We start from the raw sequence: 15,893 nt of genomic DNA, 5'->3' as shown, positions 1-15,893 counted from the left end.
GTGGTGGCCAAGGGAACCTCATGAGGATCAACAAGAGCAAGTGCAGGGTCCTGCACCTGGGCTGGAGCAATCCTCACTCTCACTACAGACTGGGGGAGGAGGTGATAGAAAGCAGCCCTGAGTGTGGTAGTTTGAGCTCTGAGTTTAGGAGCTCAAATGGTAATAGATTGAAATTCCTCCCCCTGCCCCTCTCCCTTTTCTCTCGGCAGGGTGGAGAGAGAGAAGGAAGGAAAAAAAAAGGGTAGGGGAAAGAAAAAAAAAATAAATTCGTGAAAGAAATAGTCTGAAGTCGGTTTGGAAGTAGGAGAAGTAAATTTTTTCCTTTTTTACAAAAGGGAAAGGAAAAAATAATCTTGTATATATATATAGATATATAGAGATAGCAGTAACAGGGGGGGTTCACAGAGGTGAGGGATGAGGGTAAGCGGGAAAAATATACAAAACCAAGCCTGGATGGCCTTGTGTTCCCCTGGATGTCGGAGGATTCAGTTGGGAGAGAGAAAGGGCCCCAGCCACGTGGTCCGGTGCAGGAGATCTTCTCGAGTAGACGAGGCAGGAAAGAGAGAGCGAGCAGCAAGATGTCCGCCCTTTGATAGGCTTGCTGGACAGGAAGGGGAAGTGGAACAGACACCTTGGAGTCAGGGACCACCTTCTCCCAGCAGGGGAGGGGCCAAGCCCTCCCCCAGATTAAGTTTCTTTTGTCCACCTGGGGCTGGGTTCTTCTCAGAGCCATCCAGGATGGGTGTGCCCCAGCACACTGTGGAAGAGGACTTGGGGTGCTGGTGGGGGAGAAGCTGGAGAGGAGCAGGCAGTGTGAGCTTGCAGCACAGAAGGCAAATCCCAGCCTGGGCTGCATCCAAAGCAGTGTTGGCAGCAGAGCCAGAGAGGTGATTCTGACACTGTGCTCTGCTCTGCTGAGACCTCACCTGGAGTACTGTGTGCAGGGCTGGAGCCCTCAGTACAGGAAGGACATGGACCTGATGGAGAGGGTCCAGAGGAGGCCAGGAAAATGCTCAGGGGGTTGGAGCAGCTCTGCTGTGAGGACAGGCTGAGGGAGCTGGGGGTGTTCAGCCTGGAGAAGAGGAAGCTCCAGAGAGACCTAATAACAATCTTCCAGTACCTGAAGGGGGCTACAGGAAGGCTGGAGAGAGACTGTTTGCAAAGGCCTGCAGGGACAGGGACAATGGCTTCAAACTAGAGCAGAGCAGATTGAGATTGGATGTGAGGAACAAGTTGTGCACCATGAGGGTGGTGAAACACTGGAACAGGTTGTCCAGGGAGGTGGTTGAGGCTCCATCCCTGGAGATATTCAAGGTGAGGCTCGATGAGGCCCTGGACAACCTGATCTAGTTGAGGCTGCCCCTGCTGACTGCAGGGGTCTGGACTGGATGATCTTTGCAGGTCTCTTCCAACCCAAACCATTCTATGATCCTGTGATTTACTACCTAGCACCACCATGGCAGGGGTTAGGAGTGGGGCTTTGCTCCCTCCAGCCCCATCAGTAGGTGACCATCCCCTCCCACCACGGCCACCGCTCTGGAGGACATTTCTCGCTCCTGCCCATGGACACTGCCAGCCTGTGGCAGAGCTGAGTCAAGAGCACCAGGATGGAAAGAGCTTCATTGACTCCATGGTTTCAGTCGTGCTCCACCCCTTTGTTTATTCACTGACCACTTGTCTGGGCCACCAATGAATTCAATATGGTGAGGAGCATCTTTAGCTCTGCTCCAGGGAGGGCTGGGGAGGTGCCCAGGAGTCCTTGAGGTTCTTCTTGGCAAGGAGCAGAGCAGGGCACCGTGCCCACAGCAGATGTGCACCACCAGAGCTGCACCACCATGGCTCTCTGTGCCTGGTGGAACAACAGCAAAGAGCAAAACTGGCAGCTCAGAGCAGCCACAACTTGCTGGCTTGCAGCATCCCACCCTGGTCCTGGGGCATGGGAAAGAAGCCCAAGGTGGATCACAGAATTATTTCAGTTGGAGAAGACTTCCAAGATCATTGTCCTTTCTAACTCCACCAAGGCTGCTGCTAACCCATGGCCCTCAGTACCACATCTCTGTGGCTTTTTTGACACCTCCAGGGATGGGGATCCAGCCACCTGCCCTGGGCAGCCTGTTCCAATGCTGGAGAACCCTTTCAAGTGAAGAAGTTTCTTCTAATGTCCAGCCTAAACCTCCCTTGGTGCAACTTGAGGCCATTTCCTCTCATCCTGCCCCTTGTTACTTGGGAGAAGAGACCAACCCTCACCTCCTTGCAGGGAGCTGTAGAGAGCAATGAGGTCTCCCCTCAGACTCCTTTCCACCAGACTAAACACCCTCAGTTCCCTCAGTCACTCCTCCCCAGCCCTATCCTCCAGACCCTTCCCCAGCTTGGTTGCCCTTCTCTGGACCTCCCTCAGCCCCTCAATGTCCTTCTTGGAGCGAGGGACCCAAAACTGAACCCAGTACTCAAGGTGTGGCCTGAGCACAAGGAGTCTGTGCCAATGTGTGCCACAGCCCCAGCACAGCTCCTGCTGTGGTTCCCAGCCCCTGCTGTGGTTCATAGCCACATGTGGAGCTGTCCTGGAGCCAGATGCTGATGGCAGCAGAAGGGCAGAAGCTTCCAGGTGGTGATGCTGAGGCAAGACTTACTGGAGAGATGTTTAAGGTTTCAGCAGCAGGCCCCATGGCTGGGCCAGCAGCCAAAGCAAATGCAGACAGCAGGGCATTGGAAACATCACCCCAATAAGGGCTAGAAACCAGTTCCTCTCCAACTGCCAAACTGGTTGAGCAACTGGAAACAGCAGCGTCAGGTGCTGCGTCAACAGCAAACCTCTGGGAAGCATCAAATGTCCTCTGTGTGCAGAGCAGATGGCAACACAGCAGGGGGCTGGGAGAGGGGCTCCTGCCCCAGCCTGGCCTTCACAGAGCTGGGACACAGGGCAGGTACAGCCCCTCCAGGAAGGCCTGGGAAAGGAAATCCAGCAAACTCCTTCCTTTAAACCCACACTCATGGGATCTGAGAATGGTTTTGGTTGGAAGAGACCTCTGAGATCATCCAGTCCAATTTCAACCCTACACCACCATGGCCACCAAACCATGTCCCCAGGTGCCATACCCACAGGTTTCTTGAACACCTCCAGGGATGGGGACTGCACCACCTCCCTGGGCAGCCTGTTCCAAGCCCTGATCGTTCTTGCAGGTAAGAAATTTTTCCTAATCTCCAGTCCACACCTCCCCTGGCACAATTTCAGGCCATTTCCTCTTGTTCTATCACCTGATACTAGGGAGAAGAGACCAACCCCCACCTCACTCCAAACCTCCTTTCAGGGAGCTGAGGTCTCCCCTCAGCCTCCTTTTCTCCAGACTAAGCAACCCCAGTGCCCTCAGCTGCTCCTCACCAGCCCTTCTCTGGACCTACTCCAGCACCTCAATGTCTTCCTTGGAGTGAGGGCCCCAAAACTGAACCCAGTACCTCACCAGTGCCAAGTACAGGGACACTGTACTGTCTGTAGAGGACAAAACCACATCCTACCAGATCAGGTCTACAACCCAGTTCTCTCCACAAAGAGCTGCAAAGACACAGTCCTCATCCAGGATGAGCCAACATCCAGGAACAGTGTGACCAGCAGGACCTGGGAGGTGATTCTCTGCTGCCCACCTGCAGCACTGCCTCCAGTTCTGCTACCTCCAGTACAGGAAGGACATGGAACTGTTGGAGTGGGGCCAGAGAAGGCTACAAAGATAATCAGAGGGCTGGAAAACCTCCTTATGGGGACAGGCTGAGATAGTTGGGGCTGTTCAGCCTGGAGAAGAGAATGCTCCAGGGAGACCTCACAGCAGCCTTCCAGTACCTGAAGGGGCTGCAGGAGAGCTGGGGAGGGAGTTTTGATAAGAGCTGGGAGGGACAGGGATTGAGGGTGGAAGAGGGGAGATTGAGACTGGAGATTAGGAAGAAATTCTTTCCAGTGAGGGTGGGGAGGCACTGGAACAGGTTGCCCAGGGAGGTTGTGGCTGTCCCCTCCCTGGAGGTGTTGAAGGCCTTGAGCAAGCTGGGCTGGTGGGAGGTGTCCCTGCCCATGGCAGGGGATTTGGGCCTAGCTAATCTTTAAAATCCCTTCCAACCTAAACCATTCTCCAGCCCTCTGCTCCCAGGACCCTGAGGGTGAAGAGAGGGCCTGGGAAACGGTGGAAGCCAACCTTTCAGGGGGAAGAAACGAGGCTTTGGGGCTCAGCCTGTGAAGAGGTAGAAGTTTATTGGAATATAAACATTCAGATAACATGTAAGATAAGAAAAAAAAAAAAAACAAACCAAAACAAAAAAAACCAAAAACCCAACAACAACATATACAGACACTTGTTGGAAGGAGACCTTGAGGTATTTATCCACCGCCTAGGCTATCACATTTCTTTTTTTTTTTTATTTTAAATTTTTTCTATTCTTTTTTATTTTTTTAATTTATTTTTTTTTTCCTCTTTAAATAGGTAAGAAAACAAATGAAAGCAAGGCTGCTGCAGCTGGTTGGTGACCACTTCATCTGACCCTGAACACACATCAGGCACACAAGAGGCTGAAAGGGACCCCGGGTGTGACACCTTCCACATTCACTTTGGGAGCTGAGCAGGCAGGCAGCAGCCTCCCCCCTCACCCCCTTCACCTCTTCCTTCCCCAGCTCACAACTCTGTGCCTTCCCAGCATCAACTGGGAAGTGCTGGGGGGAAAGAGGATGAGAGCAGGTTTGGGTTTGTTTTACTGATTTTCAAATGACTTTTTTTGGTTTGTTTATTTGTTCCTCCCTCTCCCCTTCTCCCCCCCCACCCCAGCTGGCAAATCTCCCTCTGGATGAGAAGCAATCTGAGGGCTGCACAGAAGCAAGCTGGGGGGGGGAGGGGAGGGCTTGGAAAGTTTTTATTTCTTGCTGCTCACTGCAAAAAAAAAAAAAAAAGAGAGAGAAAAAAAAAACCAAAACAAAATAAAAACAAAACAAAATAAAACCAAAACAAAAAAACAACCACGAGAAAAAAAAAAACCAAAACCCAAAACAAAAACAGAACCAAAAAAACAACCACCTTGGCTGGTCTGGAGTTGAAGGAGAATTTAAGCCACACTGCAAAGCAGAGCACTTCACACCAGGATCGGTCCTACCCGCAGTATCAAAACCCCTGAGTACTATACAATCGAACACGGTCGAGTGAAATGAAGCAGAGCTGGGGAGAGGCCAGAGGGGGAGCCACCAACCCTCAAATCCCTTCCCCCACCCCCTCCTCCTCAGCCCTCCCTCCCCAGCTCCTCCTGCCCTGCGCCTCTGCTGCTGGTTTCAGTTAAAACCCTGTTCCCCAAAGCCTGGCAGCTCAGTAGGAGATCTGGAGCTCAGCAGCAGCAACAACGACAACAACAAAAACAACCCCAAACCCCCAACGAAACACAACAAACAACCTGCACCAAGCCAACTTGCCACAGTATCAAAGCCAGGCTTCAAGGCCAGGGTTAAACTCTTCACAGTCTGAAGGGCTGGGCCTCCTCAGCAGGCTGCTGAGCAAGGCTCAGTTTTATTGTTGCAGCTTATTTTATTTTTTTTTCCTTTTTTTAATATTTTTTTTTTAAACTGAGGTATCTGTTAAGCATCCCAAACTTGAGTCTTTTCCCTGAATTGGATACAATCTGTTAGTCCCTGTCTAGTTCCAGTCTAGCTGTGTCAAGCTTATCAACGTTAATACTCTATAGTAGTGTCAAAGCTGTTTTCTTTCTTTCTTTCTTTCCTTTTTTTTTTAGCAGTTCAGTGATCTGAGTGCCTTTTCTGTGCAAGAAAACACCACTGTTAGCCATGGGAGACAGAAGCAAAAAAAAAAAAAAAAAAAAAAAAAAATCCACCCCATTACTAACCTCTGCTCCCCAGGACCAGAGAAGAAAAGCAGAAGGAAAAGCCAACAACAACAACAAAGTGCCCCAAGTCCTACTCCTTAGGAAACAACCCCCCCCATACCCTGCCTCCCCAAGCCCACCCCATGTTAAAAACCAAAACAAACAAAACAATAAAAGGGATAAAAAAAAAAAGGCAAAAAAGCAAAAAAAAACCCCTAAAAAACAGTCTGAATGAGGCTTTGAGTCTGGGAAAATCCTCTTGGAGGGTGAAATGCCATGGAGGCCTTCAGGACGTGGCATTTTACCCTTGCAGGGGTTTGCCCTGTAGGCCAAAAGCAGCTCCATGGAATTTCACTCTTGCAGCCCAAGAGCAACTCCATGGAACTTCACTCCTGTAGCCCAAGAGCAGCTCCCTGGCATTTCACCCTGGCAGGACTTTGCCCTGCAGCCCCAGGCCCAGCAGTGGTCACTGCTCCAGCTGAAAGCAGCCAGAGATGGGACTTGTTGGAGCAGCATCCATCCCAGGACATGTGCATCCTCACCTGCTTCTCCTTTTCCCTCCACATGGCTGGGTAGAGGTCAAGCCACAGTGCAGGAGCTGTGGAGAGCACAGAGCTTCTGGCAACCAGAAGGTCCTGCCTGTGGGGTCACACAAGCTCTCAAGGACACAGCAGCAGCCCAGCTGAGCAGTGCTGGGAGGTTAAAAAGGACAAGCTGAGCCTCTGAGGAAGGTTGATGGCTGCTGATAGGGCTTCTCCTGACGGCCTGGTGTGCTTTAAAACCACTTTAAAAAGTGTTTGCTACACTGCTCAGTAGTAGAAACAAACAGCTTCTGGGAGCAGGATATCCAGGGAGCACAGGGCTCATGCTGTGGCTGAGCAGAGCTGCCAGAGGGCATCTCCCCTGGAGCTGTGATGTCTCACAGAGCACCAGGCCAGGCTCAAGCTGCAGGTGACTGTTGCAGGAAAGGGACAGATCCTTGCAGGCTGAGTTTGGGCTCAGCAGTGCAGGCAGGCAGGCACCAGTGCCTTCAGCCTCCTGCAGGGCTGAACACTCCCACAGCTCTGCTCACTTGTGGACCAGGGAGAAGGTGACCAACTCATACTCCTGGGATAGCATCTCACCCTCCCTGCTCCAAGGAAGCTAAACCTCTGGAGTCAGAACATGGCTTTTACTTACACCATAACAGATCTAACAGCTCAGGTGGTCATCACACAGAGGTGAACAGAGTAACTTCTACTTTTGGCCTCTCTCAGGGGCTACTCAACATGGCTTGGACTTGTAGTGTAGACAGAATTAGCTGTGGCAGGGATGACAAAGTCCCAGCAGAGCTGAGGAGGTGGTTGGCTGCAGCACCACAAGCCCAAGCTGTGCTTTCAGGCCACCAGAAACCACCTTGCTGCCAGAGGCTTGGCCAAGCTGTAGTGTAGGGAGGGCTGGCCTCTGCCAGCAGCACTCTCAAGCAGCTTTCCTGAAGGGAAGCTGGCAAAAAGAATGGGACCTCTGGAGACAACCTTTGGTGTCCAACATGAAGGACAGGTCTTCTAAGCAAGCAGTCAACTCTTGCTCCTCTTTTCCTACCTCTACCTGTGCCATGCACATGTCCTGGGACAGTGCTGTTCCACTTTATCTCCTGCTTGGCCCAAAGGATGGGTGGAAGCCACTGCTCCTTTGGCTTCAGCCTTTCCTTTTTGCTTTCTGTCTTTGGTGATAGGATTAAAATCAACTAAAAAGAAACTAAAAAAAAAAAACAACAAAAAACAACAACCCCAAACACAAGGTCTGCAAAAAAACCACATACGAAAAAAAAACCAAACCAACCAACAACCCAAAAAACTAAAACCCAAACCCCAACCCCAAGCAATAAAGATATGCCAACACTTCCTGAAGAGGTTAAAAACAACCAACCAACCCCAAACCCAACAAGAAGAATATATCTGAGGTATTTCATCTGCTCAAAAACAACAAAACAACCGACCTGACTCAGGCCTGGAGGATGGCAAGGACGTCACCAGGGCAGGGTGGGTGATAGATGGGGCTTGCACCTGTTCTCCAGGCTGGGCAAAAGGCCAGAAGAGGAAAGGGGGATAAAAATGAGGCCATCCTGAGCAGCTGCTGAGGTTATGGAGTCACTAAGTCACAGCTTGGTTGGCTTCAGACATAGGAGAGCTAGGGCCAGCTTCTGCTTGCTGGAGGTTTGAGGAAGAAGGGCAAGGAAGGGCTTGGTCTCCATTTCTCTGCTTCCAAAAGGCCTTACTCAGTTGAGAGGCATTTTCCTTCTGCTTGTGGACAATTTAAGGGGTCTGGGCTTCTGTAGGCTTGCTCAGATACCAGCCTGTGTAACATTGACCATAATGCCAACAAACCCACTGAGAGTTCCTCTATCACCTTCTGCTTCCTCAGCTCCCAGATGTGGAGAGCTTAAGACACCTCACGAGGAGGAACTGGCTCCAGGAAGCCCAAATGTGTCATGGGGGAGGGGACAGAAACACCAAGCCAGCAACAAGTTCAGGCTGTCAGGGTAAATGTCAGTGGGATGAGTTCCTCAAGGGGAGAGAGAGATGAGGCCAAGGGCATTTAAAACTTGGCTGAAAGCCTGTGAAAGGCAACAGGAGAGAAGAGGCAAGCACCAGCCAGGAGAGGAAAGCAGCTGATGGAGAGGTTTGTCCTGTGTCTGTGGGTCAAAGGTAGAGGTGAGAAAAGTCCTTCAAGCCCTCTTGCCAAGACCTCAGAGAAGAGGAAGGAGGCTCCCAAGCCACGAGCAGGTGTTCTACAGCAGGACAGAGCAAGAGTGGCCCCCAGCAGAGCCTGGAGACAAGGGAGGCAGCTCGCCTGCCCCGCGGCACCAGCCATGGGAGGACGGGGACAAGGCACCCTGCTGCCTCTTAGGATTGTCAACACATGGAGCTGGTTTGTGGGCAGGGTCCTTGTGGCTACTGGTTCAGCTGAGAACCAAGTTCCCCTGCCCCAACTCCAGCTCTTTCCACCTGCCTTGGTGACATCTCAGCCATCTCTCCACCTGCAGCTCCTAGAGACGATCCCTGATTGAAAAACGCCAGGCATGTATCCCCCCCCGACCCCCAACCTCCCCACTCCCCTCCATGTCCCACCCCCAACAGGAACACAGCAAACCCTGGGAGGAGGAGGAGGAGGAGGAGGAACAACATAAAAAAATAAAAGCAGAAGGGAGGAAGAAAGGGGAGAACACAAATCAAAGGCTGGACAAACAGACGATGAAGACAAACTCGCTGGCATGGAAAGGTTATCAGCATCATCATCATCATCATCATCTTGCTGTTGGCCCAAGCCCAAAAAAAGCAGGTTCCTTGAGATGAGGTAATCTGTGCGACTCCTTCCTGCCCAGAGCAGAGAGGATGAGCTGCTGGAGGCCAGTGTGGGAGACAGCAGGCTGGGCCCATCCATCAGAGAGACCAGCTGGTGGAGGGCTCCGCGCTGGGGGTTCCCCGCGATGAGGTAGGGCTGGGAGAGCAGTGGGAGCTGCTGCTGCTGCTGCACGAGCTTTGGGTGCTGGAGCCTGCAATGAGGTGCACCACTGGCTTCTGGGCAAAGAGCACTCCTGCAAGGCAGAGGCAGGTGGTGAAGAGGAGGCTTACTGGCACGGCTGAGAAGGGTGGGGAGGGCAAGAGCAAAGGGCAGTCTGTCCGACCCCAAGGAGCTCAGCCTGACAGGAAGAGGCTCAGTGGGAGACAAGAAGGCTTGGAGACACATGCTGGCCAGCAGTGGTGACAAGGATCTGAGAAGGGATCCCACAGGACTTGTTCTGGCAGGCTTTGGCACAGGGACATTGTGCTTAAGGCTCAACGAGAGGCAGCAGTGAGCACCTGCAGCCCAGAGAGCCAAGCAGAGCCTGGGCTGCAGCAAGAGAAGTGTGGCCAGCAGGGCCAGGGAGGGGATTCTGCCCCTCTGCTCCACTCTGCTGAGACCACACCTGGAGCTCTGGGAACAGTTCTGGAGCCTCTGTTCCAGGAAGGAGCTGGAGGTGCTGGAAGGAGTCCAGAGAAGGGCCATGAGGATGAGCAGAGGGCTGGAGCTGCTCTGCTCTGGAGACAGACTGAGAGAGTTGGGGTTGTGCAGTCTGGAGAAGAAAAGGCTCCAAGGAGACCTTCTTGTGGCCTTCCAGTATCTTAAGGGGGCTCCAAGAAAGCTGGGGAGGGACTTTTGAGGGTGTCAGGGAGTGACAGAACTAGGGGGAATGGAGCAAAACTAGAAGTGGGTAGATTCAGATTGGATGTTAGGAAGAAATTCTTCCCCATGAGGGTGGTGAGAGACTGGCACAGGTTGCCCAGGGAGGTGGTGGAAGCCTCCTGCCTGGAGGTTTTTGCAGCCAGGCTGGATGTGGCTCTGAGCAACCTGCTGTAGTGTGAGGTGTCCCTGTCCCTCAAATCCCCTTGTGCAGATCACTGATCAAGAGATTCAGGAGAACTGGTCCCAGTACTAAGCCCTGGAGACCACCAACCAGAAGATAAGAGAAACCACCTGGTACCAATCTTACACACCAGACAGGATGTGTCTGTGGTGCTTTGGCAAAGCCCTGGGAGTACCCCACCCTCTCCCCATGCCCTCCACAAGCCCCATTCACTCTCTGGGAGCAGTGTTCTCACCAGCATAGATGGTGCCATTGATCTCCACCGACATGTTAATGCTCCCGATGCCGTTGGGCGACACGTTCAGCGCTGCCGCCGACGACTCTGCTTTGTCTTCTTCCAGGAAAGAAGAGATGCAGAGTTAGAGAGGAGCTCCCCTGGCCTGGTGACTCTGCTGCCCAGAGGTGACCCAAGGTGTACAACAGACCTCTTGGCTCAGCAAATCCCCACACCCTGTGCCCTTCCAGTCTCACTGTAACTCAGCGCTGGCCCCAGGCTGCTGAGGCACTCCCAGCCCTGGCCTGAGGCTGCAGAGATGCTCCCAGCCCCGGCCTGAGGCTGCAGAGATGCTCCCAGCCCCGGCCTGAGGCTGCAGAGATGCTCCCAGCCCCGGCCTGAGGCTGCAGAGATGCTCCCAGCCCCGGCCTGAGGCTGCAGAGATGCTCCCAGCCCCGGCCTGAGGCTGCAGAGATGCTCCCAGCCCCGGCCTGAGGCTGCAGAGATGCTCCCAGCCCCGGCCTGAGGCTGCAGAGATGCTCCCAGCCCTGGCCTGAGGCTGCAGAGATGCTCCCAGCCCTGGCCTGAGGCTGCAGAGATGCTCCCAGCCCTGGCCTGAGGCTGCAGAGATGCTCCCAGCCCGGGCCTGAGGCTGCAGAGATGCTCCCAGCCCGGGCCTGAGGCTGCAGAGATGCTCCCAGCCCGGGCCTGAGGCTGCAGAGATGCTCCCAGCCCGGGCCTGAGGCTGCAGAGATGCTCCCAGCCCGGGCCTGAGGCTGCAGAGATGCTCCCAGCCCGGGCCTGAGGCTGCAGAGATGCTCCCAGCCCGGGCCTGAGGCTGCAGAGATGCTCCCAGCCCGGGCCTGAGGCTGCAGAGATGCTCCCAGCCCGGGCCTGAGGCTGCAGAGATGCTCCCAGCCCGGGCCTGAGGCTGCAGAGATGCTCCCAGCCCCGGCCTGAGGCTGCAGAGATGCTCCCAGCCCCGGCCTGAGGCTGCAGAGATGCTCCCAGCCCCGGCCTGAGGCTGCAGAGATGCTCCCAGCCCCGGCCTGAGGCTGCAGAGATGCTCCCAGCCCCGGCCTGAGGCTGCAGAGATGCTCCCAGCCCCGGCCTGAGGCTGCAGAGATGCTCCCAGCCCCGGCCTGAGGCTGCAGAGATGCTCCCAGCCCCGGCCTGAGGCTGCAGAGATGCTCCCAGCCCCGGCCTGAGGCTGCAGAGATGCTCCCAGCCCGGGCCTGAGGCTGCAGAGATGCTCCCAGCCCGGGCCTGAGGCTGCAGAGATGCTCCCAGCCCGGGCCTGAGGCTGCAGAGATGCTCCCAGCCCGGGCCTGAGGCTGCAGAGATGCTCCCAGCCCGGGCCTGAGGCTGCAGAGATGCTCCCAGCCCGGGCCTGAGGCTGCAGAGATGCTCCCAGCCCGGGCCTGAGGCTGCAGAGATGCTCCCAGCCCGGGCCTGAGGCTGCAGAGATGCTCCCAGCCCGGGCCTGAGGCTGCAGAGATGCTCCCAGCCCGGGCCTGAGGCTGCAGAGATGCTCCCAGCCCGGCCTGAGGCTGCAGAGATGCTCCCAGCCCCGGCCTGAGGCTGCAGAGATGCTCCCAGCCCCGGCCTGAGGCTGCAGAGATGCTCCCAGCCCCGGCCTGAGGCTGCAGAGATGCTCCCAGCCCCGGCCTGAGGCTGCAGAGATGCTCCCAGCCCGGGCCTGAGGCTGCAGAGATGCTCCCAGCCCCGGCCTGAGGCTGCAGAGATGCTCCCAGCCCCGGCCTGAGGCTGCAGAGATGCTCCCAGCCCCGGCCTGAGGCTGCAGAGATGCTCCCAGCCCCGGCCTGAGGCTGCAGAGATGCTCCCAGCCCGGGCCTGAGGCTGCAGAGATGCTCCCAGCCCGGGCCTGAGGCTGCAGAGATGCTCCCAGCCCGGGCCTGAGGCTGCAGAGATGCTCCCAGCCCGGCCTGAGGCTGCAGAGATGCTCCCAGCCCGGGCCTGAGGCTGCAGAGATGCTCCCAGCCCGGGCCTGAGGCTGCAGAGATGCTCCAGCCGGCCGAGGTCCCAGGCCTGAGGCTGCAGAGATGTCCCAGCCCCGGCCTGAGGCTGCAGAGATGTCCCAGCCCTGGCCTGAGGCTGCAGAGATGCTCCCAGCCCCAGCCTGAGGCTGCAGAGATGCTCCCAGCCCCAGCCTGAGGCTGCAGAGATGCTCCCAGCCTCACCCTGAGGCTGCAGAGATGCTCCCAGCCCCGGCCTGAGGCTGCAGAGATGCTCCCAGCCCCGGCCTGAGGCTGCAGAGATGCTCCCAGCCCGGGCCTGAGGCTGCAGAGATGCTCCCAGCCCCAGCCTGAGGCTGCAGAGATTCTCCCAGCCCCGGCCTGAGGCTGCAGAGATGCTCCCAGCCCCGGCCTGAGGCTGCAGAGATGCTCCCAGCCCCGGCCTGAGGCTGCAGAGATGTCCCAGCCCCGGCCTGAGGCTGCAGAGATGCTCCCAGCCCCGGCCTGAGGCTGCAGAGATGCTCCCAGCCTCACCCTGAGGCTGCAGAGATGTCCCAGCCCCGGCCTGAGGCTGCAGAGATGCTCCCAGCCTCACCCTGAGGCTGCAGAGATGCTCCCAGCCTCACCCTGAGGCTGCAGAGATGCTCCCAGCCTCACCCTGAGGCTGCAGAGATGCTCCCAGCCTCACCCTGAGGCTGCAGAGATGCTCCCAGCCCCGGCCTGAGGCTGCAGAGATGCTCCCAGCCTCACCCTGAGGCTGCAGAGATGCTCCCAGCCTCACCCTGAGGCTGCAGAGATGCTCCCAGCCTCACCCTGAGGCTGCAGAGATGCTCCCAGCTGCTGAAGTGTTTCAGTACCTCAATGTGGAGAGGCCAGACTGGGAGCCTGCTGGCTTTGCAGATCCCTGCCCAGCTCACAGAGTGGGGCCAGGTGAATTCCCCTCCAAAGGAAATGCTCCCCGGGGCTGTGTTTGCAGCAGCCTGGGAGCACCCCAAGCAGCCTTTAGCCGAGGCTCGGCAGGTTCTCCCGAAGCAAGGCTCAGCCTGCAGCAGCTCCGGTGGCCACTGGAGGCACAACGCACAGCACCGAGGATCCAACCCAACAGCACTCTGCTTGTGTGCAATCTGCTGTCTGTCCTGTGCCCTCAGCCACCAGAGACCTTTCTAAGCCCTGATGGGCAGCTCTGGGGGTGTCAGGGCTCAGCAGGGCTTCAGTTCTCCTGGATAATTGAAATCTTCAACCTGAGAAGCCCCTAAAAAATTCTTCCCAGTGAGGATGGGGAGACACTGGAACAGGTTGCCCAGGGAGGTTATGGATGCTCCCTCCCTGGAGGTGTTCAAGGCCAGGCTGGATGAGGCCTTGAGCAAGCTGGGCTGGTGGGAGGTGTCCCTGCCCATGGCAAGGGGGTTGGAACTGGCTGATCTTTAAGGTTCCTTCCAAAGCAAACCATTCTGTGAGTCTCAGTGTGAGCCTGGGCTACAGAACAACCTCACTTCCCTCATCTGCTCCTCACCAGCCCTGTTCTCCAGAACCTTCTCCCCAGCTTTGTTGCTTTTCTCTGGATCTGCTCCAGCACTTCAACGTCCTTGGAGTGAGGGCCCCAAAACTGAACCCAGTACTCAAGATGTGGCCTCACCAGTGCTGAGTACAGGGGGCAATCTCTGCCCTGGTCCTGTTGGCCACACTACTGCTGATCCAAGCCAGGATGCTGGTGGCCTTCTTGGCCACCTGGGCACCCCCTGCCTCACCTTCAGCCGTCTGTCAACCAGCACCCCTAGGTTTACTAAGCAGCTTTCCTGCCACTTCTTTTCAAGGCTGTGCATGAAGGTGTCTGAAATCCTAGAGTGGGAGCAGCTCCCTCCCTGCTGCACCTGCAGAGCCCTCCTGTGGAGCTGGAGGTGCTGCTGCTGCTTACCCTTGCCATTGATTTTGATCTTCATGGGGATCTGCCGCGCCATGCTGAAGAGGTTGCGCTGCAGAGCCTGCTGGACCAGCCGCTGCTCCTCCTCTGTCATCCGTGAGACCTTCTTCTCTGGAGGCTCTCCAGACTCCAATCTCTCCCTCAGCTGCTCCAGGGTGGCTGTTCTTGCTGCCACAGATGCCTGCTGGCTAGCCAAGGTCACTGGCACGGCAATACGGTTTGGCATAGACACGGTCAAGGGCACGCCGTCACCTAGAATGGGGAAGAGCCACTCACTACCTCCCACAGAACCTTCTGCCAAGCCAAGTCCCACTCCTCCCTGGTCCACCCCACCAGTCTAGGTGGCCAAACATGGAAAAGAACCATGTTTGAGTGCCTGCAGCTCCTCAGAGAATTGTTTTGGCTGGCAGAGACCTTCACAGAATCACAGAATCGATAAGGTTGGAAAAGACCTCAAGGATCAAAGTCCAACCTCTAAGATTAATGTTAGGATCATAGAATCAACCAGGTTGGAAGAGACCTCCAAGATCATCCAGTCCAACCTCTCACCCAGCCCTAGCCAATCAACCAGACCATGGCACTAAGTGCCCCATCCAGTCTTCTCTTGAACATCTCCAGGGACAGTGTCTCCACCACCTCCCTGGGCAGCACATCCCAATGGCAAATCTCTCTTCTCTTCTGCCTAGTATCAGGTGATAGAACGAGAGGAAATGGCCTGAAACTGTGCCAGGGGAGGTTTAGGTTGGATGTTAGGAAAAGTTTCTTTGCTGCAGTAGTGATCAGGCATTGGAACAGGCTGCCTAGGGAGGTGGTGGAGTCACCATCCCTGGAGGTGTTTGAGAAATGTGTGACCAAGGCACCTGGGGACATGGTTTGATGGCCATGGCGGTGTGAGGTCAGTGCTTGGACTCGATGAGCTTAAGAGATCTTTTCCAACCCAGATCAGAGTCCAACCATCAACCCAGCACCACCACGACCGCTAAACCATGCCCCCAAGCACCAAGTCCCCACCTCTCTGCACACCTCCAGGCATGGTGAGACTCCACAGCACCTCCCTGGGCAGCCCATGGCGACGCTCTGAACCCAGCCAAGCCTTTTTGCTGACCTTTCCTGACGGCTGCTGCTGCTGCTGCCGGAGACACCCGAGGGTTGCTGGTGCCACTGCCTGGCGCCACACCGATGATGGGGAAGCGGATCTTTGGGGGGGAGAGGAGGGAAGGAGGCCCTGTGGTGGTGGGGGAGTAGCTGAAGAGAGAGGAGCTGTAGCTGGGCCTCCTGCCTTCCCGCCGGTTGCCGTCGATCGCAGCCTGCAGCTCGGCAGGAGAGCTGAGGGACTTCTTCTCGCACTCGTAGGCGTACAAGTACTTCATGTACCTGGGGCAGAGGGGGGAAGCACAACACAGGGCAGCTCAAGCAGCTTCCACACAACCACAGAATGGAGGTCCCTTCCAACCTCTGACAGAGGTCATCCAGCCCAACCCCCCCTGGCCCAAAGCAGGAGCGCCCTAGGGGAGTCCGCACAGGAGTGCGTCCAGGTGGGGTTTGGAAAGGCGA

The 15,893-nt window shown here is 55.9% G+C and overlaps 1 protein-coding gene across 1 annotated transcript in view; it reads right to left on the bottom strand.

Moving 5' to 3' along the window:
- Positions 1-9,263: 9,263 nt before the first annotated feature.
- Positions 9,264-15,893, bottom strand: part of ARID3B (AT-rich interaction domain 3B) — a 43,771-nt gene continuing 37,141 nt past the window's right edge. Inside the window, exons 5-8 of the mRNA XM_054388192.1 lie at positions 15,445-15,713; positions 14,334-14,591; positions 10,464-10,562; positions 9,264-9,418 (exon numbers count right to left, since the gene is read on the bottom strand). Coding sequence (XP_054244167.1) covers positions 9,264-9,418; positions 10,464-10,562; positions 14,334-14,591; positions 15,445-15,713 — 781 coding nt within the window. The remainder of the gene's footprint in view (positions 9,419-10,463; positions 10,563-14,333; positions 14,592-15,444; positions 15,714-15,893) is intronic.

This window comes from Indicator indicator, chromosome 16, assembly GCF_027791375.1.
Source record: "Indicator indicator isolate 239-I01 chromosome 16, UM_Iind_1.1, whole genome shotgun sequence".
Lineage (NCBI taxonomy): Eukaryota > Metazoa > Chordata > Aves > Piciformes > Indicatoridae > Indicator > Indicator indicator.
Note: the sequence above shows the minus strand (reverse complement) of the source record. Positions and strands in the feature narration are given on the sequence as shown.